The 25,533-nt window shown below is 36.8% G+C and overlaps 5 protein-coding genes across 9 annotated transcripts; 2 read left to right on the top strand and 3 right to left on the bottom strand.

The window, feature by feature from the left end:
- Positions 1–4,822: 4,822 nt before the first annotated feature.
- LOC106416212 (V-type proton ATPase subunit D) lies at positions 4,823–6,309 on the bottom strand. 5 transcript variants are annotated; one of them, XM_013857055.3, is made up of 2 exons: positions 6,131–6,309; positions 4,823–5,813 (listed from the first exon to the last, which is right to left on the bottom strand). In XM_013857055.3, the coding sequence occupies exon 2, from the start codon at positions 5,798–5,800 to the stop codon at positions 5,015–5,017; it is 786 nt and encodes a 261-aa protein (XP_013712509.1). In that variant the 5' UTR covers positions 5,801–5,813; positions 6,131–6,309; the 3' UTR covers positions 4,823–5,014. The 5 variants fall into 5 exon arrangements, with proteins under 5 accessions (XP_013712509.1, XP_013712510.1, XP_013712511.1 ...); XM_013857056.3 differs by having other exon boundaries at positions 4,823–5,810; positions 6,131–6,301; XM_013857057.3 differs by having other exon boundaries at positions 6,127–6,262.
- A 1,972-nt stretch (positions 6,310–8,281) lies between these two features.
- LOC106413095 (3-hydroxy-3-methylglutaryl-coenzyme A reductase 1) lies at positions 8,282–8,744 on the bottom strand. The gene is made up of 3 exons (XM_048755775.1): positions 8,654–8,744; positions 8,498–8,557; positions 8,282–8,397 (listed from the first exon to the last, which is right to left on the bottom strand). Exons 1-3 carry the CDS (start codon positions 8,742–8,744, stop codon positions 8,282–8,284), a joined length of 267 nt encoding a protein of 88 aa, XP_048611732.1.
- Positions 8,745–9,782: 1,038 nt separating this feature from the next.
- On the top strand, positions 9,783–11,131 carry LOC106413850 (mitochondrial import receptor subunit TOM20-2). The gene is made up of 4 exons (XM_013854590.3): positions 9,783–10,074; positions 10,296–10,374; positions 10,461–10,526; positions 10,648–11,131. The coding sequence occupies exons 1-4, from the start codon at positions 10,000–10,002 to the stop codon at positions 10,653–10,655; spliced, it is 228 nt and encodes a 75-aa protein (XP_013710044.1). The 5' UTR covers positions 9,783–9,999; the 3' UTR covers positions 10,656–11,131.
- A 994-nt stretch (positions 11,132–12,125) lies between these two features.
- LOC106413977 (citrate synthase 2, peroxisomal) lies at positions 12,126–19,949 on the bottom strand. Its single transcript, XM_048753721.1, has 12 exons — positions 19,686–19,949; positions 18,986–19,166; positions 18,787–18,872; positions 14,363–14,467; positions 14,224–14,286; positions 14,046–14,155; positions 13,773–13,892; positions 13,319–13,468; positions 13,120–13,240; positions 12,937–13,034; positions 12,725–12,836; positions 12,126–12,434 (listed from the first exon to the last, which is right to left on the bottom strand). Exons 1-12 carry the CDS (start codon positions 19,902–19,904, stop codon positions 12,387–12,389), a joined length of 1,413 nt encoding a protein of 470 aa, XP_048609678.1. The 5' UTR covers positions 19,905–19,949; the 3' UTR covers positions 12,126–12,386.
- Positions 19,950–20,784: 835 nt separating this feature from the next.
- On the top strand, positions 20,785–24,147 carry LOC106411772 (integrin-linked protein kinase 1). The gene is made up of 12 exons (XM_013852592.3): positions 20,785–21,252; positions 21,450–21,524; positions 21,613–21,708; positions 21,848–21,933; positions 22,021–22,141; positions 22,541–22,620; positions 22,757–22,819; positions 22,939–23,057; positions 23,267–23,352; positions 23,447–23,568; positions 23,690–23,801; positions 23,887–24,147. Exons 1-12 carry the CDS (start codon positions 20,899–20,901, stop codon positions 23,977–23,979), a joined length of 1,407 nt encoding a protein of 468 aa, XP_013708046.2. The 5' UTR covers positions 20,785–20,898; the 3' UTR covers positions 23,980–24,147.
- The last annotated feature ends 1,386 nt before the right edge of the window (positions 24,148–25,533 follow it).

Below are 25,533 nucleotides of genomic sequence, written 5' to 3'. Positions count from 1 at the left end.
GATAGATATGTAACGTTTATAGAATTATAGTTGTTAAATTTTTTTTTTGTAACGTATTGATTTTACAATCGACGAGGATAACCAAAAAGGAAAGTTTCCTCATTGCCCGAACCACCGAGATTAGGTCTAAACTCTAAAATGAAGAGATTGTTCATTGTCATGTCTCCGGCAAGATCTGAGCTAACACCCGGTGAATCTATATTGCTCACTGTCATAGTCATGTCTTGTCGGCTTGAGAATGATGAATCTCAAAGTGACTGTCCTTTGAACTATACATTCCTCATGAAACATATGTTTGCATGGGGTGACCGAGCATCACTGTTTCCTTGGGCTCAAAGACTCAAAAGTCTTCTAAACACCCTCTGCATCTCTTCTGGTCTTCTTCACCGGAATAACCTTCAGAGTTTTTCTTGAGTTTTCGCTTCTTGAGTTCTTGTTTCTGTAGTATAAGAATCAAGACATTAATATATATGAGTAAGAAAGAAAGTCTACTGACTAAATCACTCCCGGACCTGATGATGATTTTGTATCCGAGTCATATCTATCGGATTGATTTGGAACATCAGAGTAGTTATTTCTGGTGTTGTTCATAGCGGAATAAATGGCCTATTTTGTTAGAAATAAAGGGATGGGAAGCTTTTGTAATTGTAATGCAAGTTCATATCACTTTTCTTGCTTTGAGTTATTCTTTCTCCACATAAATTAACTCCGTAAAAGCTGATAAGTTAAGCAAGGAAGACGCCCTAGTGTGTTATGATAATGCCATGTCTTCTCTCGTGAACAAGTACCATGCACACATCATGACCTAAATTTAAAGTGGTTGCGATGTTGAGGAAGAATCATACTAGAAAAGTCAACGCATGTACCGTGTACATTTGTGTGTTATATATAGTTGCCATAATGAACTTAAACCTTCATTCAACTAATGCCAAACCGGAAAGGATACATCAAGCTACTACTGTCATCATCAGTGTAACATCTACTAACTGCAGTGTTTTGGTAGATTAGGTTTTATATTAGATTTGAAAAAAAAGACTTGCTATTGTGTGTCCTAGCTAGTGTGCCAAGATAGCTGTTTCTTTATGAAAATGAAGGTATACTAAACCTTAAAGCTTCACAAGTACTTTTTCACATCATGATGTCATTTGTAATAAATCTTCCAACCCACCAATAGTGGATCCCAGTAACAATCACAAATCTTCATAGCAAAGCACAATCCAAATTCCAAAATCCCTTATATATTAAAAGAGAAGCATTGGCTTTAATACGTTCACACAACATTGTCCACGTGTCAGCTTCACAGTCATTTGAAATTAATTATGGTGACGTGTCGACTTGGTAACACTTCTCACGAGAATTCACTTTTGTTTAAGAAAATTAGTTTCCTAATCTGGTTTAAGTACACATAACCACGTCGTATCATTGTAAAACTTACATAAACAAAACGTGAACGTAAGACAATTTCGTCAGTAAAAGCCAACTATTTATAAGCAAATTTGGTGATAACTATCAAGTTTGAATCTTGATATACTTGAAGATAAAACGATAACAGTTTTCACACAAACGATCTATGTACACAAACTATAATAGCTTTTACAACAGTTTCACATTGTCAAGCATTCTATACACGTCACTCTCACGTTGTAGCGTGGGCAATTCTCTACAAGACACTCAGTCATAGCGTACACAATGTTTGGGTCACGGCGAGAACATGTGTCCAGTCCGAGAGTATCATTGCTTTTCTGATGCGGGATAATAGGGAGATCGTTGAAGCCAGTGTAACTCTTTTGCCGAGTGACGAGAGATGATCAATCATCCCTCTCAGTTTCCTACTTTGGATGTTACAATGGCTTAATAACATAAGATATAGAGATCTAACTGAGCTAAAATGTAATCGATCAGCAGTTAGAGAGTGTGAGCCTTGATGATATGCTTACTTTGCAGCGTACTTGGCTGAGACGTTTATTAGGAAAAAAACAGAGCGGAGAAGAGAAGCAGAGGAGAACATTCGAGCATCAACGGTCTATAAGGAAGAAGCAAACTATTGCATTGTTAATAGTAGAAAGATAAGGCAAACCCAAATTTTTTTACACAAACAATGAGAATTATTACTGCAAGCATCATCTATTGTAGTAGCCATGGCATTGTCTATAAGGAAGAATGAAACAATGGCCTGGTTTTTACTATCGCAAAGCTTCATCTACCTTTTTATGCAGTTTTTACATCAGTCTCACACTGTCAACCATTCTCTACAAGACACTCTTCCTTTGTATCGTGGACAGTCTCAAATCAGAATGACATTGTAGCATTTTTTTCACAAACGATAACAGTTTTGACACAAATGAAAACAAGTTGTATACAAACTATAAGAGTTTTTACTACAGTCTCCCATTGTCAAGCATGCTCTACGAGTCACTGTCACGTAGTACACGTGAATTTTAAAGCGAATGAAATACTACAATTTTATTACACGTGAATTTTAATAATATGGTTAAGAATTTTTAACCGATATCAATGAATTGTACCCATCCCGAATTAAACCGGCTAGCATTAAGGTTTGGATACTATTTATATTTTTTGAGTGATTGGCAAGGTAAATTAATGATATTAAATGACATATTTTTCATATTTTTTTGTTATGGCAATTTATATATCTAAGAGTGATTGGCAAGGTAAAAATATTTGCCATTTAATACGATATTATACCGATATATCACGTTTATTGAATCCCTTTTATATTAAAAGAGGAACATTTTTAAGACTAACCTTATACTCATGTGTTATTAACCAAAATGTCATTTCCTATGTGGCAACACTATATTCACTCTCACACTCTCTAATTAAAAATCCTCTCTTTACTAGATTTATTACATTCTTTGCCACTATTTATTAATTATAGCTTAGCATAATGTTTTAATAGTATATCTTGGTAACGTACAATCTCAATGTAGACGAAGGAAGTAACCGGTTATTTGGTAATGTGTTTTATATCATTTTAAAACCGGTTGACATATATTATATTACATATGACTACTATACTCGAATGTTGTTTAAATGTATACTCGAGATCACACTATATCAAATGAGATTATAACTTGAAATCGGTTTAATGTATTTTTCTTAATGAAGATTATAATTTATAATTTGAAATCGGTTTAATGTATCTTTACATGTGATCTTAATGAAGATGATATCAAAACCGAGTGTTGCTTTTGTTGTGTTACTTTTCGATTTTATGTTAATGTGTTTTATATCATTTTAAAACCGGTTACCATATATTATATTACATAAAAATACTAAGGAATCTCATTTTCATGTATCGAATATATCACACTATATATTATATCACATATGAAAATAATCAATGATAATTCAATGTATACTCGAGATCTTTGGCAATGTTGATAACCATCTATCAATGCAATAAATCAGGAAATATGGAAATTATGGTATTGATTGCCATAATATAATTTTCAAAGATCATAAAGACATTGTCAACCACACAATATTTGCGTGACAATGCATGATTGCCGTATGAATATTTCAAATTAGGAAATATGAAGCTAAATATAACACTAATTCCGGTTATATATGTACTCATTAATATTGGCCGAATTTGGTAATGGAAATTCATCGTCGAAACCGAATCATATAATCATATTTTTGATCTTCACTGACTAATTTTGAATTTAATTTAGTTGACTAGAATCTCAGTTTGTTTCCTATACTATTCCAATAAATTCGCATAGCAACGATCAAGGCAAGTTTTCAAAATTCAGTATTTTGAATATAAAGGGGATGTGAATATTTTGCCTTGGACATAATTTTAATTGATTTTACGGAAATAATTATGGCAAATAGCTATAATTGCCCTCGGCCCGCGTCTTGCATATATAAATACAAGGCCGTATGATTACATCTCCTCATCCGTAAAATAGTATCCTATATTATATTTTGTTTCTTTCATATTTTAGTATTATTTTGCTTATGTTTCGTTTTATTTTATATTTATAATTTAATTTATGAAAACAATAATTTTATTGCTTTTGTTTTGTTTTTATCTTTACTTCATAATTTATTTTATATAATTTTTTTGCTTACTCTTATGGATTCATTTCCACGAAATATACTTCAATTAAACAAAACAAATACACAAGTTTTTTTTTTAAAATCCAAGCTTAATTTATATAGACATACCCAATTTCGTTGAATCCCCCTTATTATATGTAATATTTCTTTCTAAGACTATTAACTTTCTAATACTTATTGATTCAAAAATCTCTTTAAATCTTCTCATCCCGCGCAGGGCGCGGGTTATCATCTAGTGTTACAATATTTCATCTCCATGCCATGATGATGGCCAAAAAAAGGAAAGTTTCATCCATTAAATTGTGCCAAAGCGAGTAGCTCTAATGCATAGAGATCAGAGCTAGTAGCTGGAGAAGAATCTCTTTTGCCGGCTTGAGTATGATGGATCTAAAAAGAGGACAATTTTCTTTCCTCTAAAACCATGGAACTGTACATTCTTCATGAAACATATATGTTTGCAAGGAATAAGCATCACTGTTTCCTTGTTACATACAAACAAGGGTTATGACAAGCTTTTTGTATTGTAATGAAATTTATATCCCTTCTTGGTTTGAGTTATTGTTTCTCTACTTATATTGATACCGTTGAAGCTGATACATTAAGCCAAGAACTTGCCATAGTGTGTGATGCCATTTCTTCTCTCCTGAGTAAATTTCATGTACACACATCATGGACCTACATCTTAAACCGGCAATGAACTCAGATACATTCACAACTAGAGGACACATCAGAGTAATACTTCAAACTTATTGAAATAATTCATAAAGTTCATCCATTACAATAATAATCACAAATCTCACGAGGAATATTATGGCAAAAGCACAATCCAAAGATGAGATACAATATCTCATCTACATCAAAATCCATATTATTTCAAGAAACATCAATCTGATAAAAAAAAAAAAATAGAAACCAAGCAATCAGCTCAGAAAATAATGTCTGCATCCTTCTCTCCACCACCAACAAGCAAGCTCCTAGCAGCGTTTATCGATATCCCTCTCTGCATAGAGATCCCTTCAAGAACCATCTCCTCAGCAAACGCCTTCGTATTAGCCGCTTGTCTTTCAACTTCCCTCCTCTTGTACCCCTGAATCTTCTTCAACCTGAAGAAATCTTCCCTCTCAAGCTCATCAAGCTCTCCCTTGATGTAACTAATCGTATTCTCAATCTTCGGTTTCACCACATTCTCCAGAGCGTTCACCCTCCGATTAGTCGTCTTGATAGCTTCATCAAGCGTCAAGAACGAAGTCTGGAGAGAAGCAAGCTCGACAAGCACTTCGATCGCTTTAACGTAAGCCACACGGCACGCTTGTACTTGCTGTCCACCTCTAGCTAAACCGGTTAAGTCGTTCTTGGTCTCGCCTTCTGAGAAGTGATCGAACTTGGGGAGCTTCACGCCGGCGATGTTCTCTTGTCTGGACCGGACTTTGAGCGTGGCTTCTTTGACGTTCTCGAGGACGACGTGTTTGACGTTTTCGCCGGCGACGTACTTGACTTCGGTTAGAGCGAAAGAGGATGTCTTCATCATGTCTCCCATTGATTCTTTGGCTGTTACGATTTTCTTGAGAAGGGCTCTGAACTGAACGGTTAAAGCGTCGCTCTTCTTCTTGAGGAGAGCGTGGCCTCTCGTGGCGCCAACGAGACGAGCTTTCATTACGCCGAGCATTGTAACGGTGGGAACCACATTCAACCGCGCGTTTTGGCCAGCCATGACTCAGAAACTACTGCAAATGAAATCATTATTAGGAGCAGAGAACAAAAACATAAGATCTTTAACAGTAGATCAATCTTTACATCTAGTAAACTCTGTTTCATCAGAAACAGATCAACTCTGTTTCATCAGAAACAGAGCAAAATTGCAAACAGAGCATCTCGAAGTAACGATCCAAAACAGAGATCCATTAACGGTTACCATAATGAATCAAAGTCTAAGACTTTAGATAAATTTTCTAGGATATATCGCTGCCCAGGACAGATCCTCTAAAGATGAAATCTTGATCACAATTGAGAGGAAGAGTAAGATTCAAGATGACATACATACCTGGCTTTCTGAAGGAGACTTCTTTGCGAGTAGATCACTGAGATTATAGACAGAAAATAAGGGAGAGAAAGAGAGGGGCCCTTGGAGAAAATTGATTTTAAGAAGTGTCGACAGGCGTGTCGTCGCTGAACGTGGAGGAAAGAAAGGAAGGAGGAGTAGAGCTGGAAATTTTAATCATTGTCCGCGGGCCCTGCCCTGTTTGATCCGCCGCGGGGCGGGTGCGGATCGAACCATTTGAAATTTTTAAATCGCGGGTACGGGTGCGGGTCGAGATTATTTTGAGCAGGGTGGGTGCGGGTCAGCCGAATTTGAATCGCGGGTACCCGCCAACCCGCAAATTAAAAAAAAAAAAAAATTTGGAAAAAAGAACATTTTTCGTAAAATATATAAAAAACAATAAATATTTGTATAATTTTAATTATAAATATATATTTTTAATAGTATTTTTTAAAAATAACTATTATATAAATAAAAAATAATTATTTTTAAATAAAATAATTATTATATAATTAAAAAATAATCATTTTTAATTAAAATAATTATTTTTAATATAATTAATATTACCCGCGGGTTTGGCGGGTTACCCGCGGGGTTTTGGCGGGGCGGGTGCGGATATAAAAGTTTTTGTTTGCGGGTTATGCGGGTCGAGTTTTTGAATCGAAAAAATGATTCGATCCGCGGCGGGGCGCGGCGGATCGGGGCGGGTTGACCCGCGAACCCAGCACTAAGGAGGAGGGGGGGGTTTGTTATGTAACTAACTATAAATATTAAGGGCTTGTTTTGCTAAATATAATAAATTTAATATACAGCTCATCCCGTATGGTGGGACCCGATCCCGTGTCGGAATCCATTTGGACCCCATCTTCTTATAGACGGTGCACTTGTACCACGTTCTTAAGTGCTACTCTGCTACGGACAAAAACTCAGGCAAACATTAAATAACATTTTATCATCTGTTAAAATTATAAGGGAAAATTGTTCTTTTAGCCTAAAATTGTCCTAATAGGATAATCCTAATCTACAATTGTCTCTTTAGGTTAATAATTTACAAAATGCCAATAGTGTCCTTCAGAAATACAATTAATAAACTAATTATAAATACTAGGGGTATAGCCCCCGCGCAAGCGCGGAGCCGGATAAATTATTGATCGTTGTATAGTTTTGTGTACGGAATTTTGTCGTTTATTTTTTCCCATTTTTGTTTTTCCGTGTTGTATATAATGGTGATGAACATAACATTTGGAAGTCACACAGTTTGATTAAGTTGATATAAGAATGACCGGCGAATTCATATGCATTATTTTCGTAATGATTTGATCGACCATTAGCGTTATTAGCGCTTTCATGTTCAAAAGATAAAGTTTATGAAATTGTTTAGTATTTACTTAGCTAGTTGTTAGTATATAAAACAAATAGTATAAGGAACAAAATATAAAATTTGAATTAAAAAATTAAACAATTTATCGAACAATAAATTAAATTATTTTCTTATTTTACCTAAATTAATTTCAAAAATATAGAATTGTAATAAACTATTTTTTTTAAAAAATTAATAACTATAGAAAAATTTATAAAATTATACGGTTGCAAAATTATTTATTTTTAGAGTTTTACTCGACTTTATTAAAAATAGTTTATGGTGGACAAAAAAATGTCAGAAATAGGTAAACCAAAAAAATACACCACTGACAAATCTTGTATGAGTTAGAACTCGTCGACGTTTCATTAATAATCCAAAATAGAAATAAAATCTCCGAACAGAAAAAACATGCAAGGGAAAAAATATCCAAAGTTTATGATGGAAAACAAAGATAATAGCAGTTTTTAAAAATGCATAGAAAAGACGTTGACGGGCTGATAAGAATATAATAGATATTTCCAATCACTCACGGCAGCGCTTGCGGTTGTTCTGAGCGTCTTAAATATCTGGAGGATCTGCTGCAACACATTCCTCATCGACCTTGTCTCCCAAAACAAACGGGTCCGATGATGCTGCCAATCCTACGTCACCTTCACTGTTTGGAAGAATGTTCTCACTGTGCTCATGAAATACATGAACGTGATGACAAGTAAAATTAGACAACCTTGCCATGGTTCTCTATGATGGTATCTTCAGTGATGGTGGAGATAGTGAAGGTACGGTGATTGCTATTAATGGCTTCCATCAATTTGAGAGCTCTCCATGTTTTGGGCTGGATCTTGGCAAGTAGCTATGAATACATCAAACACTATGTTGCTGGCATGTGATTTGAATCGACCTAGAGAGCCTGCGACAACATAGACGGTGAGGTTCTTGAGTATATTGAGCTCCACCAAGCCAGACACACTCGTTTTCAACACCTTGTTCCCTATCTCTCTTCTAATTACTGTCATGTCCCTCGATGCAGTTCACCACAGCAGGTTTGTTAATGTCGGAGAAGAAGTTATCTGACCAATAAATTTCAAGTTTTTACGTCTCAAGATGACACTAAGCTAAAAGACATTGTTTTAAAATCAAACCAATAACATACAAAAGGAACTCACCAAAGATTCCGATCACATCCATGTCAGGGGAATCATCGATGAGGAACTCAATAACATTATGCACACCTTTGGTTACCATGTCCATCCCCATTGCACCACACCGGTGTTACAACTGAACCATACATAGCCATTTTTTCTCTGCCAATGTACAGTGAACAGTTTGTAGCCTCGTAAATCTAATTGACATGCATCCACAAAATCATTATTTCATCAGCAAAAGTTTCAATCTTGAGTCGAACCACACCACAAACATAAAAAAAATTTACATCGTGGTGGTACCTGTTGAAAATGACAGCCGACGTTTCGAAGTGATTTGGATTCTCCTAGGAAGGCTTAAGTTCCATAGCACGTTGGCACGACAAAAACCGGACAATAGGCGCTCTAGTTGTACCGTCCTTCATCTCCGCCTGAGACGTACCTAGCCTTGCAGCCTCTGTTAGTCCTAGCAACCAAATAACTTTCCGTTATAGCCCATCAGAACAGAGTTTACATCATATTAGTTAATCGGACAACTTCAAAGCGATCAATCAACTTTCACGATCGACCCCCTATCGTAGCGATGGATGGTAGTGATTCACACAAATTGGGATAGAACCGTGGATCTCAGAATTCTGCCCAGAGAAACATACGCTTAAAGTATTAAAACTGATAGCTTGAATATTGATTAAACAAATATGGTATATAGTATTTCATAGAAAGTCAAATTGTCAATACCTTTTCTTGGGTACTATGTTCTAGGCGGAGAAAGGTGGCAGGGACAACGACCGATTAAGCAACAACAACACTGGAGGCCGACATCTTCGAAGGTTGGCTAAAAGCTGCGACAGTTCAATTTAAGAGTAATTTAATAAGAGATATGGGTTTCAAGGTTTGTTTAAGGAATTATATATACTGAGACGGATCGTTTCAGAGGTGAAACGGTATCATAACTGATCGTTGGAGATATAGAGAGGTGAAGATGAAAAGTTTCAGAATTTTTTTTTTATAAGCTAAAAGGGTAACACTTCGGTTTATCGGTGGAGACAGAGTACTAAGTATCATTTAGTTTACTGGTATAAAAGTTGGTGTTTATATTACTAACTCATTATAATGTAGATTAAATTATATATAAATAGTTAAACTAATTAAAATTAAATGAAAACATTAGAATAATTCCCAAATCAGATATTCTAGCCCTAATAAAGACTCGTTGTCTCCGCCTCAGCGATCTCTGTCTCTCGGCGAAGGCGACGGCTATTTACAATCGAAGGTCTTTGGTTTCGTTTCGTGGTGCTCTTGTAATAATTCACACAAGAGAACCAACCCTAACTTTACTTTCTTTCTATTCCCTCCCACCGCATCTCACGATGGAATTCTCTGCCGCCGACTTTGAAAAGCTTGTGATGTTCGAGCACGCTCGCAAAGCTTGTGAGGCTCATTACGTTAAGGGTCATCTTGATTCTTATACCACTTGTCTCCTCCTTATTTATAGTTTAGTTGTATGGAGATCGTTTACTTGATTGTTTGTTGACTCTCTCTATTTTTTTCTATGTGTGATGTGTGTTCTGTATCGATACTAAATCACTATGTTGAATACGATCCTGCAGTAGTTTGGCTACTTGATTGATTAATTATAGGTTTCTTTGATTCTTTTGTTGTGCAGAATTTGCTGCAGTGGGGTGGAGCATTGCTTGAACTTGCCCAGTTCCAGCCTATTCCTGAGGCGAAGCTGATGTTAGATGGTATCAGCTTCTTCTTACAGATTATTGTCCACATCCTTTCTCTTTTTGCTTACATAAAAATATATAATGAATTGATCTTGTTGTAGATGTTGATGCAGCAATCACTAGGTGGAGGTGGTGGAGGAGGTCCCGCAGCTTCCTCAAATGCTACCGTAAGTCATCTCCTTTGTTCTTGGGTGTGCTTGTTTCATACAAATTATTTCTAGTAGCGAATTGCTGAAGAGGTAAGCAGAATCTCTCATACTTTGGTGGGTTGGTCTTTTGGTTTTGCAGGGCGGTAAGAAGAAGAATAAAAGAAGAAGAACAATGGCTTCACATACGATGTATGTGGTTGGATCATTATCGCTTGTGGGATTGTCGCTTGGGTTGGCATAGCTAAATCCCTTGGCCCTTCACCTCCTGCCAGATAAAGCACTAGTAGCAACGGACATTCCATAAGGAAATACTGTTTTTTTAACTTAATTTAGGATGTTTTTTGCCTCCATATTTTCCTCTATCTACGTGGTCAGTTAATTTTTGGTCTTGTGGCACGAACTCAAGGTGTAAACGATTTTTATATGAGAGTATAGACAAGTTATGCTCCAAAGAGTTAAGGATCATCTTCCCATTTGCAATTATGTTTTTCTTAAGACCCACAATTCATGCAATATTGTGTGGATTGTTCTATTTTTGTGTCTTTTGTATTGATCATGGAAGATATGCATCATGTAGAAAACTTGGTGAATTTTTTATGCAATAAAAATGATTTTTCATTTAACTATATAATTAAAAAAAGAGAAAAAATGCTACACTTGGTGTTCAAACTCGTATTGGGGCGTTATCTGCACATAAAATGACCCCTAGACTACCGAATCTTTCAATTAACTTTTGGTAAATGAATCATTATTAAACGTATGTTGTCTAAAAAACAAATTCGAATTTTTCAAAAATAGAAACAAAATATTTCCAAATATTTTTTCTCATATTTTTTGGAACTGATTATGTTTATCCGTAGAATACAGTAAATCTGTAGAACTCGGTTTCTACTAATTTCTTAGATTTATAGTAATGTGTAGATTTTGATTTCTACAGATTTTAAAGGGATATGTTTAGCGCGGAATGTGTATTCTAAAATTTTTTAGAATGCTATTATTTTCGGAGATCACGTATTCTAAACATATTAGATTCAATAAAAAAGTGGAATTCATGTTCTACTTCGTAGAATATGAATTCTACTTTTTGTAGAATATAATCTGAAATTATAATTAAAACATTTTCACAAATGGAAAAAAATACAAGTTAGTTCATTTAGGTATTTTACAAGTAGTTTGTATTTTTAAAATTTTTTTTACTTTATAAAACTATTTATTTAATTTATTTTCCAAAAAAATAAAAGGCATTAGAGGCAAAAATGATACAAAATAGAAATTAGACTAATGGGACATAATTACCATTTTTTTTGCCTAAAAAAACAATTTCCCCTTATAATTAGCTTTCCAACAAATCTTTTTTTTTAAAAAAAAAAATCTTAAAAAGAAGATTATCTTAGGATTCACGAAATAAGTCTATGCTAATTTTTGTGGTCAAATTTTCCAAATGATTGAGGAGGTTCAAGTTTCATATGATCTTAAGATTGGTTTTCTATTACTTAAGAGTTATAAGTATATCACGACATTTTAATTTTAATTTTAATTTTAAACCTAAGCCTCCAAGCTTGTAAACATTTTAATTTTCTTCTGTTTATTATGAAAGCCAAAGTTACAAAAAAAGTATATCACAACATCATTATTTTATTTCGCATATTACAGAAATAAAAAAAAGTTTATATATCACACAAATACAACACTTTATTTTCATAACATATATATTACTTATAATTATATCCGCACCACCATATATTTTTCACATATTATAGGTTGAAGTTTATAAGTTTATATCACACACATACAAATATAGATTGAAGTTCTTTGTCTCACTGGCTGGTAGTCCCCATTTCAATAACCATAACATTCGAATCCAGATCACTTGATAGTTCATTCTCTCACTGGCTCGTAATGCCTTAGCCACACTCCATTATAGGCCTGTGCAGCCACAGGATACAATGAGCCATTAGCCAATAAAAAAGCATCTTGATCGTATAAAAAAGTGCATGTATCTATGCATAATATGTATATATTACCAATGAGCCAAACAACCTTTTTAAGTTATTGATCTATCTGAGAGCATCATTATCCACGGTTTCTTAGGGTGGAGTTCTTAGGAAATATAAAAAACTAAAAAGTTAAGAAACAGTTTCTTAAAGTAACAATTTCTTATATTTTCCTAAGAACCCCGCCCTAAGAAACCGTGATGCTCTCGAAGAATGTATTACCTGCTGGGGCCTCATGATCTTAGTGTCAGGATCATCTAATGACTCACGCCAGTGTGACAAGTATCCAGCAATACGCGAGACTATGATGAAATGTGATGGGACTCCCATTACCCTGTGTTTTTTGCCCATTTCAATTGACAAAAAGAAGTTTCAGGTGGAGAACTTAATGGTTAGCAAGATTTTTAGTCAGATGACTCATCCATGTCTCTTACCTACAGACTAATCCAGAGTAGAAATCAACATTTGGGTAAAGCTTTCTCTTGACAAAATATTCATCAGTGAGCGCCGTCTTCTCAAGAGCAGCTGCTACCTAATTACATCATAAATCAAATCTTTCGTAAACCGTACATTTTCAACAAACCACCAAGCAAGATAGATACAAGAATCTAAAGTACCTCAAAGAGAGGATCCTTTCCAAAGATGGAGAATACTTCATCCGCCAGTTTCTTAAGGACTTTTGCTCTTGGGTCGTAGTTTCTGTAAACGCGGTGCCCAAAACCTGACAGCTTCCTCTTCCTGAGAAAAAAAATTAACATTAATGTAATGCTTCAACACAGTCCAGATACTATCGAGTCTTGAGTATATTTGTATTACTTGTTCTTCACACATTCGATGAACTCTGGAATATTTTCAACACTCCCAATCTCTGATAACATCTTAGGCACAGCCTCAACTGCACCACCATGAAGCGGACCATTAATGGCTCCAGTAGCTCCCCCAATAGCAGTGTACACATCAACACCACTACTCAAATACAGATATACTAATTTTAACTTATATCTCATAGCATACTTAAATGAAAAATCTCTGACCAGTAATATTATTAGAGAAATTCCATCCATGATATGAGGATGGGGTTCTCAAAAAGTGACTAAATCCTAATTATTAGTAAAGTAATAGATAGGGTTCTCAAAAATATCATTTGAGAAACTATTAAATTGGCATCTAAGGTTTTGAGAACTCATTTATTACTTTACTAATAATTAGCATTTGATCACACTCTTTGAGAACCCCATCTTCAAACCATGGATGAAAGTGCTCTTAATACCTAGAGGAAAGATGCCGAGCAGCAGCAGTGGAGCAATTCATTTCATGTTCACAATGCAGTATGAAGATGGTGTCCATCACTCGAGCTAGCCGAGGATTAGGCTTGTAAAACCTATTTCCCCTGTAACCAATGGAAGATGAGAGGAATATATATCATGCTAGGGACACGTTTGAAGCAAGAAAAATATCAACACTGACTGAAGCAGTAAGTTTACTTCCTTCAGATACAAGCGTTTATAACCAATCAAAGATGGGGATATAGAGAGTGGCTTACATTGAGTTCAGCATATAGAGTAAGTTCTCTGTATAAGAAAGGTTGCTCAAAGGAAGAACATGAGGCTTCCCTGCTGTCCTCAAAAAAGCAGCTGCTGCAATTGTAGATGCCTGTATATGAAATACATTATGTTATATATACATTTATGAGGGCACCAAATCAATAGACACAGCAATACCTGTCCAAGAATACGAAATATCTGTTTATCACGAACTTGTGCTGACTTGTAAACATCCTGGCCCTGTATCCAATATGAATTTTCATGAAATCAAGAACATAACCAAATGAAGAACGCTTTCAGAAAAAAAAAGGATAACCATATGAGCAGGGTTTGCATCAGGATGAAAGAGAGAAAGTGCACTCATCGCACTGACAAAGGCACCCGTTGGATATGCATCTTGAGGCATGGACTGAATCATATCCTAAAGAAAACATTCAGAAATGCAATTATTAGAATCGACAGCAAGAATCTTTTACTAAATCATCAGAAATACAAATGCCTCAATATTAAAAAAATGCCCCAATATTTCCAATCATCATTGCTGTCTCTGCTTGTCCATATTAAGTGTTAGGTGGTAAAATGGTTAGACGTCGCCTACACGTGATCATATTCACAATCACCACCAATTCTAGGAACCGTCATATAAGACATTCGCCTTAACTCTCACAAATTTAAAGAGCTATTACATGTTGGATAATTCCAAACTTGTGGAAACTTAACATATTATTAGATGTTTGATATGTTAAGATAAACACAATAAGGAAACCTAGAAATAGGAAAAGGAAGTTTCTATTTAGGTTAGATTTGTGTTTTCCATATCCCACATGTTAAAGGGAATTGTCTTTCATATAAATATAGGTCTAATGGAGAGGTGTTCCATATAATCTAAGTGAAACATATTGAGAGCTTTAGTTTTGAGTAGTTTCTAAAGCTAATAAGAAAAGTTGTTCTTATAACTCCTTGTGTTTCTAAGAGATCTGAATTGGTATCAGAGCCTCAGGTTGGAGACTCGATCTAAGCTTAAGTTGTAGCTTAAGATCCCGGTGCTTGTGAACAAGAGATCGCGACAGCAAGATGGCTGACGTGACTAGGGCTCCACGCACGAATGACTTTGGATCTACATCTATCCAATGTCCGATGTTGTCACCGACAAACTACACAGTTTGGTCGATGAGGATGAAGGTTCTACTACGTGTTCATGAAGTGTGGGACACAATCGAACCCGGTTCAGATGATCAAAAGAAAAACGATGTTGCGATAGCTCTTTTGTTTCAATCTGTTCCAGAGACTTTGATTCTCCAGGTGGGAGAACAAACCGCATCAAAAGAGATCTGGAATGCCATCAAGTCGCGACACCTAGGAGCTGATCGTGTAAGGGAAGCGAGACTTCAGACGTTAATGACGGAGTTTGATAGGTTGAAGATGGATGATGCAGATACGGTCGATGACTTCGCGGGGAAGATATCGGGCCTATCATCCAAAGCAACCTCGTTGGGAGAAAACATAGAAGAATCCAAGATGGTCAAGAATTTCTTGAAGGGTCTTCCAAGACACAAGTATATCCAGATCGTAGCATCACTTGAGCAAGTCCTAGATCTCAACTCGACGGGGTTTGAAGACATAGTTGGAAGGCTTAAGGCGTACGAGGAGCGTGTAGGAGAAGAAACTCAGAAAGAAGACCAAGGGAAACTGATGTTTTCGAACAATGAAGAGCATAGTCAGAGGGGCTATGAGAATTCCCGTGGTAGAGGAAGAGGACGGAACGGTAGAGGCAGAGGTCGAGGTAGGTCACACAACCAAAACCGTGCGTCACACACCGAAGATAACAACTCAAAGAAGAATCGTTCAAAGCTGATATGTTGGAGATGTGACAAGCCTGGTCACTACGCAACTGTCTGTCCCGAAAAGACAGAGAAGAATCAAGAAACCAACCTAAACGAGACAGAAGAGGCTGATGCACTCTATGTACACGAGGTGGTGTTTTTGAACGAAGATAAGGTGATTCCGAAGAATCTTGATATCGACAAAGGCAGTGCAAGTGTCTGGTATTTGGATAATGGAGCGAGCAATCACATGACAGGGAACAAGGAGTTCTTTTCGAGTTTGAATCTCAACACCAAAGGGAAGGTGAAGTTTGGTGATGGATCGTGTGTTGACATTGTAGGAAAGGGTGTGGTTACCTTTGTGTGCAAGACTGGAGAGAAGAAGGCACTCAAGGACATATACTACATACCCGATCTGAAGCACAATATATTGAGTCTTGGGCAAGCAACAGAAAACGGATGTGAGGTTAACATGAAAGATGTCTACTTAACGCTCACAGATTCGCATGGAAGGTTGCTAGTTCGTGTGACAAGATCTCCAAACCGTCTCTACAAAACCCCTATGGAGATAAGCTACCCGAAATGTTTACATGTCAGGGACGTAGATGCTACATGGAGGTGGCATGCTAGGCTAGGACATATAAGCTATGGAGTGATGAACAACATGGTAAGGAAGGAGATGGTCGTAGGAATGCAGAGTGTAACACACGAAGAAGGCGTGTGTGACACATGTCTCGCAGGGAAGCAAATGAGACACTCATTCCCGAGTGTAACACACGAAGAAGGCGTGTGTGACACATGTCTCGCAGGGAAGCAAACCAGAGACTCACTCCTGACTAAGGCCATGGTTCGTACATCAAAGCCATTAAGATTATTGCTTGGAGATTTGAGTGGACAAACCGCACCACCAACGACAGCAGATAATCATGAGGCATTCTATCGGTTCAAAAGATCTCACACCGATAGAGGAGGAGAGCTTGCCTCAGCTATGTTCAATTTAGGTTGCATCGATAGAGGAGGAGAGGTTGCCTCAGATGTGTTCAATCTAGGATGCACCGATAGAGGAGGAGAGATTGCCTCAGATGAGTTCAACTTATCTTGTGAAGAAGATTGGGTTGAAGCTATGGAAGACGAGTTGGAGTCTATCACAAGAAACAAGATATGGGAGCTTGTAGATAGACCAACTGGTTCTGAGAAGAAAGGAGAAGAGGATCGAGTTTGTGTGTTACACAAGACGTTGCATGTGTTACACCAGGCACCCAGAGCATTGAGTGTGAAACTTGATCAGGTTCTCAAGGAGATGAGATTTGAGAAGTGCACGAAGGAACCATCAGTGTACTGCAAGACTGAAGGAGGAGACGTCTTCATCATTGCCATCTACGTTGATGATCTATTTGTGACAGGAACTTCACTTAAGGTGATTAGGCAATTCAAGGAGGAGATGTCTAAGAAGTTCGAGATGTTAGATCTAGGTAAGCTAATGTACTACCTTGGCATAGAGGTGATTCAAGGAGCAGACGGAATCAGAATAAAACAAGAGAGGTATGCTCAAGGAATCCTGCGTGACACAAAGATGGAAGCGTGTAACGCAACTCAAATTCCAATGGAGGCGAATTTGAAGATCTCAAAAGCTGAAGATGAGCGAGAGATAGATGCTACCGAGTTCAGAAGAATCATAGGATGTTTGAGGTATCTGCTTCACACAAGACCCGACCTGTGTTACGCAGTAGGTGTTCTTAGCCGATACATGCACAATCCGAGAGACTCTCACGGACAAGCCATCAAACACATATTACGATATGTGAAAGGAACAACAAACTACGGTCCGTTCTTCAAGAAAAATGGGTCAAGGAGTGTCGTTGGTTATAGTGACAGCAGTCACAACATTGATCTCGATGACGGGAGGAGCACGTCAGGACATGCATTCTACTACGGTTCATCACTGATTACTTGGACGTCGCAGAAGCAGCAGACAGTTGTATTGTCATCATGCGAAGCAGAATTCATGGCAGCAACAAGAAGCAGCGAAGCAAGCTATATGGATCAAGGAATTGTTGAGTGAGATGCTAAGCAAAGAAGGCGAGAGAGTCAAGCTTAGGATCGACAACAAATCAGCCATTGCTCTAACCAAGAATCCAGTTTTCCATGGAAGGAGTAAGCATGTACTCAAGAAGTATCACTTCATTCGTGAGTGTGTGGAGAACGGGCATATCGAAGTGGAGCATGTGCCGGGTGTTGAGCAGAAGGCTGACATCCTTACCAAGCCATTAGCAAGGATTATGTTCAAGCAAATGAGGAGCTTAATCGGAGTTCAAGAAATTGATCTCCCTAATTCAAGTTGGAATTAAGGGGGTAAATGTTGGATAATTCCAAGCTTGTGGAAACTTAACATATTATTAGATGTTTGATATGTTAAGATAAACACAATAAGGAAACCTAGAAATAGGAAAAGGAAGTTTCTATTTAGGTTAGATTTGTGTTTTCCATATCCTACATGTTAAAGGGAATTGTCTTTCATATAAATATAGGTCTAATGGAGAGGTGTTCCATATGATCTAAGTGAAACATATTGAGAGCTTTAGTTTTGAGTAGTTTCTAAAGCTAATAAGAAAAGTTGTTCTTATAACTCTTTGTGTTTCTAAGAGATCTGATTACATATAGATTGCATGTTCCTAAATTGTCAAAAAATTATTTGTTAAGTTTATCTAAAAATATTTATAATCTCTTAAATCACAGATCTGATTTTTTTTCTATATATTAAGATTAACCGAAAAATATTTATAACCTCTTAAATCTCAGATGCAACCCTAAGAGAGGCATGATGCAGCAATCTTTGATGGCCATGACAATTGACAAGCATTATGGTTTACAAGCAAGACTAACCAACTTATATGAGGAAAGAGTAGAAGAAACTCACCAATAATCCTTGTGGGACAGCTGAATGCTGAGAGATCGCTAATTCCCAATCAGCTAGCTGTCTTTGAGAAGGCAGGTTTCCATAAACTGCAAGATAAAAAACAAGAAATACCATGATCAAATGTTTCTTTTGTCCCACAAGCAACATGCAAAGAGAAGCTACTTGATGATGATGATGTTGATGATGATGCAGGACTTACTGAGGAGATAAGCAACCTCGAGAAAAGTACTACTCTCAGCCAACTCTTCAATTGGGTATCCCCTATAACGTAGGATTCCTTCATCTCCATCAGTGTAAGAAATTGAAGATCGAACAGGAGCTGTGTTTAAGTAACCAGGATCGTATAACTTAAGCCCCTTGTCATCCGCCCCCGTCGTTATCTGCACCATCGAACAGGTAAGTCCATCTCTAATCAATATTATACACACACAACATACATTCTTAAATATTCAGACAACCTTTTTAATATTCGTCTTGACCTCCCATTTTTTTAAAAAAACTATTACATACTCCCTCTGTTCGTTGTAGGTTTCGGCACACGAATTAAAGAAAAAATTAATTTTGTACATTTACTATAAAAAAAATACTATTACCTATACACCTAACCATATTTCAACCAATAGAAAAATAAATTTTGCATAAAATTAATAAATTTTGCATTGAAAATCGAAAACGACACTTATTTTCTACGAAAAAAAATCTCTAAAACGACACTTAATATGAAACGGAGGGAGTATAAGTTACATGACTTCTAAATTATCGATTATTTACATTAAGATTATCCTTAAAATGTTTATTATCAAATAAATCTCAGATCCGGTTCTGAATATAATATATACACAACATGCATATCTAATCAACTGCATGCTTGTCAATAACAACTTTTTAAATATATATACCTTCTTAAGATCGATGGATTTAACGGTACCATCCTCTGCGACTGGGACCTGGTACTTCTTTCCCGTGCGCTCATCGACGATGGTCAAGCTTCCTTTAAGGGATCCATGCGGTGCACTAGCACCCGATGTGCACCATGGCTCGATCGGTGGCGGTAACACCTGATCAGACACCTCCAAGTGCGCAGAGAGAACGGCCAAGCGAGCAATCCCCCTCTCCATTTTCACCTCAAAGGAAGAAAGGAAATGAGTGAGTACTAATTGAAACTCACTACGCTTATTCTTATAGTGTCTACTCACACTTGTTATCACTATACTTCTGGCTTTTTAGGCATGGTTGGCGTGAATCTACTCTCACTACACGTTTATGGATTCTCTGACCGTTACCCTTATACATTTCTTCTCACACGAAACATTATTATTAGAAATGAAAAAATGATAGGATAATCATGCAATTTTGTAAAATAGAGTGCTTTATCTGCTCATAAGGGAAAAGCACTAGGGGGTTGAAAACGTTAATCGATTTCTACATGATTCTCGGGCCCGTTATATCATATACGTAACACATTTTATCTGTGACCATCATATGTTCTCAAATGCAAATTATAGTTTGGAAAATATAAAATTATGTTCACTTTACGTACTATTTCAGCAATTATATCCCCACCCAAACTTTTAACGTTTATTCCAAAAAAAAAAACATCTTCCTTTTTTATAACACGATTTATGATAATTAAACGCCTAAGAGACATATATAACATACAAAAACAATGCGTTTGCTTTCTCAAAAAATTATATTTTTATTGGTAAAATATACTTGATCATTTAAAGTGCTTAAGAAATTAATTTCATATAGATCTCTTTTCACATTTTGTATCAATCCTTTTGTTCTATTTGTTATGCATTAATCATATGTTTTGTTTTATTTGTCTTGTTTTCATTATTTTTTCGTTATATTATGAATTTATTACAGAAAAGTAATTAATGTGAATAAAGATGGTGAGGAGATAAATAAACAAATAATCAAATCAATTTAAGTATATAAAACCTAGAGTACAAAACGAGTATAATACTTGACCCGCATTAAGAGGCAAACGTTACTCCAATTGGGATATGCTTTTTCCTTATTTATTCAATTTATTTGGTTGCTGCCGTTACAGTTCCATCTACAGCTCATCTTGCTCTCTCACAACCCCCCCCCCCCCCTCTGCCGAACATGAAGACGATTAAGCCGAAATCTCCGGCGAGATTCAAACTCGGGAGACAATCTTCGCTAGCGCCGGACTCGAGAACCCCGACGGACACCTTTACCGAAGATGAGGACGAGGAGTTCGCCGCGGCGGCGGCTGCTGGGATCGTGGATCCGACGATTCGTCTAATGTATCTAGCCAACGAAGGCGATATCGAAGGGATCAATAAGATGCTGGATTCGGGAACTAACGTTGATTACCGCGATATCGACGGACGTACTGCTCTCCACGTCGCCGCGTGCCAGGGACGCACCGACGTCGTTGAGCTGCTGCTTAGCCGTGGCGCCAAGGTGAATTCGATGGATCGTTGGGGGAGTACGGTATGGATTCGAACTCTGATTTGGTTTGATTTGACTCTGCCTAGACTCATAGTTCAGTATGTGTTCGACGAATTGCCTCACAGTAGCAATCCTTTTGAATTATAGTGTAACGGCTCAGATCTAGTTGATAACTATGTGATTTAAGATTGTGAATGCGATGTAAATGATTGTTGACGATTCGTGATTGATCTTAACAGCCTCTTGCAGATGCAGTGTATTACAAAAATCACGATGTGATTCAGCTTCTGGAGAAGCATGGTGCAAAGCCTACGGTACCTGTTCTACGCTGTTGCTTTGATGGATGTTAAAGGAATGTGATGAATGATTAATTGTTGTTATAATCGTTTTTTGTGGTTTTAGATTCCTCCGATGCATGTTCTAACTGATAGAGAAGTTCCTGAGTATGAGATTCATCCTTCAGAGCTTGATTTTTCTAACTCTGTCAAAATTTCGAAGGTAAGTAGTTCCATTGCCTAATGCTTTCATTTTCATATGTGTTTTAGTAAGAGTGTTAGCTGGTAAAACGAGTATTACGTTCCTAGTTAGCTATAGATATGGCTAATTTACACTCGTTGTTATTGTTTTTGCTCGATAGGGTACCTTTCACAAGGCTTCATGGCGAGGAATTGATGTGGCTGTGAAAACCTTTGGAGAGGAAATGTTCAGTGACGAAGACAAAGTGTGGGTTTACTACACCTATTTCTTTTCTTTTTTTTTTAATTGAACTGATTATCCTTTCAAAGGTTTTAATATATTTTTGGTATCCAGGAATGCATTCAGGGATGAACTTGCACTGCTTCAAAAGATACGCCATCCAAATGTTGTCCAGTTTTTAGGGGCAGTTACTCAAAGTAACCCCATGATGATCGTCACAGAGTATTTACCTAAGGTATTCTTCCTCAACCAAGATGAACACGTAGATCTCTGAATCTACAAGTGAACATTTATGATTTCAAGATCACTAATAAACATCAGTAATTGGAATATACCACAAAATCCTGGCAATATTTTGTTGAGAAGATCTCAAGAAACTTGCAAAATAAAATGTCAAGTCCTTCTTGAGACTAACAACAATTTTCTTTACCAATTCTGATGCTACTTCGACAGTTGGCTTATGACATGAAGGAGATATCTTGATATTTATTCTGAAAATGTTTCACATTCGCAAAATGCTCAGTTATAATATAGGCCGCAATAACTTCCTCTTCTGCATGTCTTATTTGAAGAGAATTTTGCACTACATGAATTTATGCTGTACAATTTTGAGTTATTTTGTGTTTGTTTGTAGGGAGATCTTCGACAATATCTTGACAGGAAAGGGTCTCTAATGCCAGCGCAAGCAGTGAAGTTTGCACTTGAAATTGCTAGGTTAGGTTACTATTGTCTGTGTATTTTTACTCGTAGTTATGCAGGCTCATCTCAATGAATGATCGGTTGCATTAAACATTAAGTTCGATTATGTGGCTTCTGATTATCTGTGTGGTATTCCCTCTTTTTTTGGCAGGGGAATGAATTATTTGCACGAGCACAAACCTGAAGCTATAATCCATTGTGACCTAGAGCCTCCGTAAGTCTTCCTTTGGTTGTATCAGTATAAATAATATCGTTACAAAATGTTTTCATTTGTTCCTATATTGCTTATCCAAAAAGTCGGAAGGGTTCTAATTTGCTCAAGTGAGAGAACAGAAACATACTGCGGGATGATTCGGGACATCTAAAAGTTGCAGACTTTGGAATCAGCAAGCTACTGGTAGTTAAGAAGACAGATAAAAAAGACAGGCCTATTACATCATTGGACAGTTCTTGTAAGTTTTCCTTTCTGATAATTTACATTGTATATGTGTATGACATGTCTTGAGCTGGCTTAGAAATGCTAGGGAACCTTGGTTTAGCTTTAGTATTTTGTTTTCTAAAATTGAAACTCGACAAAATATAATATGGATTAGATCATCGTTGTGTGTTTTGGTATGATGGGTTTATGGTATTGAACTCTTGGTGTCCTTGTGGTACGCAGGGCGATACATGGCTCCAGAAGTGTATAGGAATGAAGAGTATGATACAAAAGTAGATGTATTTTCTTTTGCTTTGATCTTACAAGAGGTAAAGTAACCAAGAGAGAGATTCAGATATATTCACAGAGCATAAAGTTTTGAGGCTAATACAATGTTGTTGGTGGGGTTAACAAACTAAACAGATGATAGAAGGCTTTGTACCATTCCATCTGAAAGAAGAAACTGAAGTTCCTAAAGCATATATCGAAGATGAACGTCCACCATTCAATGCTCCAGCAAAATCATATCCTTTCGGATTAAGAGAGTAAGTTTCCGTTAATAGTATCCCTTTTTTCTTTTAGACAAAACATTCATGAGCCTGTTTTTGAAACATGGATGAATCTATCTACGTTGAGAGATGCTTACGGATGTCTCTGTGTTGCCAGGTTAATCCAGGAATGTTGGGACAGTGAGGCATCAAAAAGACCAACATTTAGAGAAATCATCAGTACTTTGGAGTTGATAAGTGATCGAATTGCAAGGAAAATGAGCTGGAAGGTTTGTCTCGCTCTCTGTCTCTCTCCCTCTTATTCAATGTATAGATATACATCTCTAGTATTAAAGTTTGTGTGATTATGAACAGGTGAGGCTAGGAAAGTGCCTTCCAAGAATCAGATTGTTCACGAAGCGAGATTATGTGAATCCCAGTAGTAGCCGTTCATCCATAACCAGATGACCACTCCAAGAGCTTTGTGTTTTCTTTTTCTTTATTTGACGAAAGAGGATTGGTTTTGCCTTCAAATGGAGGAAAACAATGTTAAATTATATATTATTAGTCCTTTTTGTATTTATGACATGAGTCACTGTTTTATTCTTAACCTAAACGAACATTTGATGTGTATTATTTTTATTATGTTGGTGCTTTTCAGTGTGAGAGGCATGTCAGATTCTCTGATGAAAGTGGACATACTTTCTCAACTGGAGACAAAGATCGTCTCTTTACAACTCTGATGCTTGCAAAGGAAAGTCTATGTTTTGCCGGGAATCAGTCACTTGAGTGGAAAGAAACATTCAAGTAAGACGGCACTTGCCAAACTATGTGCTTAATGAGAAACGCCATAAGTACTTTCCAGCTAGGCTAGGCCTTGATAAGACCTTGACCTAGAAAACGTTTTTCATTTCCACTAATGGTGGAGAGTGCCGCCAAACTGTTCATTCCCCTGTTTCTAAACAATTTGAGGAGCCACACAATCAATCTCTCTGAGTTATAGGACCGAAGTAGTAAAAATATGGCTGCCAACTGTGATGGTTGTGTTTGCATAACACTCAACAGTGCGTCTGATGGGTAAAGATGTTTCTGTTGGCACAAGGCATTCAGATTTGGTTAGAAGGGGCGAGAGGATCATAGCACCAGATGCTTTTTCTGGAAGTGTATATGCACTTAAATAGTCTTCTTCTCGAAGATCCGTATGAAGTAACTATTTACTTTTTGTAAATTTCTTCAAGCTTTGCAAAAGCTTCTACTTAATCATGCTTTATCATGTTACTTCTGGAATTTCTGCAGTTACATTATGATTCTCACCGGATCACAAACCAGCATCAACTCATATTCTCACTGAAGTTTATTATTTCATAATAAGAGTAAATGCAATTAGTAATCAAAAGGAAAATGATGGAGGTGTGGAGCAAAAAGAGTTTCTAATTGTAAACAAATAGTTGATGTGAACAGTGAAAAGGTTTTGTGTGGATGATTATGACAATACGTATGATTAGTCACCATTTGCTGGATTCCTTAATTTCTTGTTCCCTCGTAACATTGTCGTCTCTTTCTTTCTTTCTTTTTTTTGTCTTTCTTATCATTTTTATATGGGAAATTGGACTATATAACCTTTAAACAAATTAAATTCATCAACTATCTAAAATCCCTCATTTATCTATATACCCTGTACATAAGGAATTTTAGATAGTGGATGAATTATAATTTGTTTAAAGGTTATACAGCCCAATTTCCCATATAAAAATGATAAGAAAGACAAAGAGATAACCGGGATAGCGTATGGAAACGCATTGACTCCCGGTATGCTCCTAGAGATGACCACCGTGACAACAATCGACATGCTCCTCGAGACCGTGAGACTCTTCCTCCTAGTAAAGAGACCTACAACAAAAGAAGGTATGATGAATCCTTTGCTGTAAACAGACATCGTGAGGAAGCTAGGAGAGCTGAGAGGAAACATGTACCTTCATCTCAGAGCTCTAAGGGTGAGAGATCATCTGAAGGCTTTCTTGA

The sequence above is a fragment of the Brassica napus genome, chromosome C4 (genome assembly GCF_020379485.1).
Source record: "Brassica napus cultivar Da-Ae chromosome C4, Da-Ae, whole genome shotgun sequence".
NCBI classification, from domain to species: Eukaryota; Viridiplantae; Streptophyta; class Magnoliopsida; order Brassicales; family Brassicaceae; genus Brassica; species Brassica napus.
The sequence above is the reverse complement of the archived record's forward strand: the minus strand, read 5'-3'. Positions and strand labels throughout refer to the sequence as shown.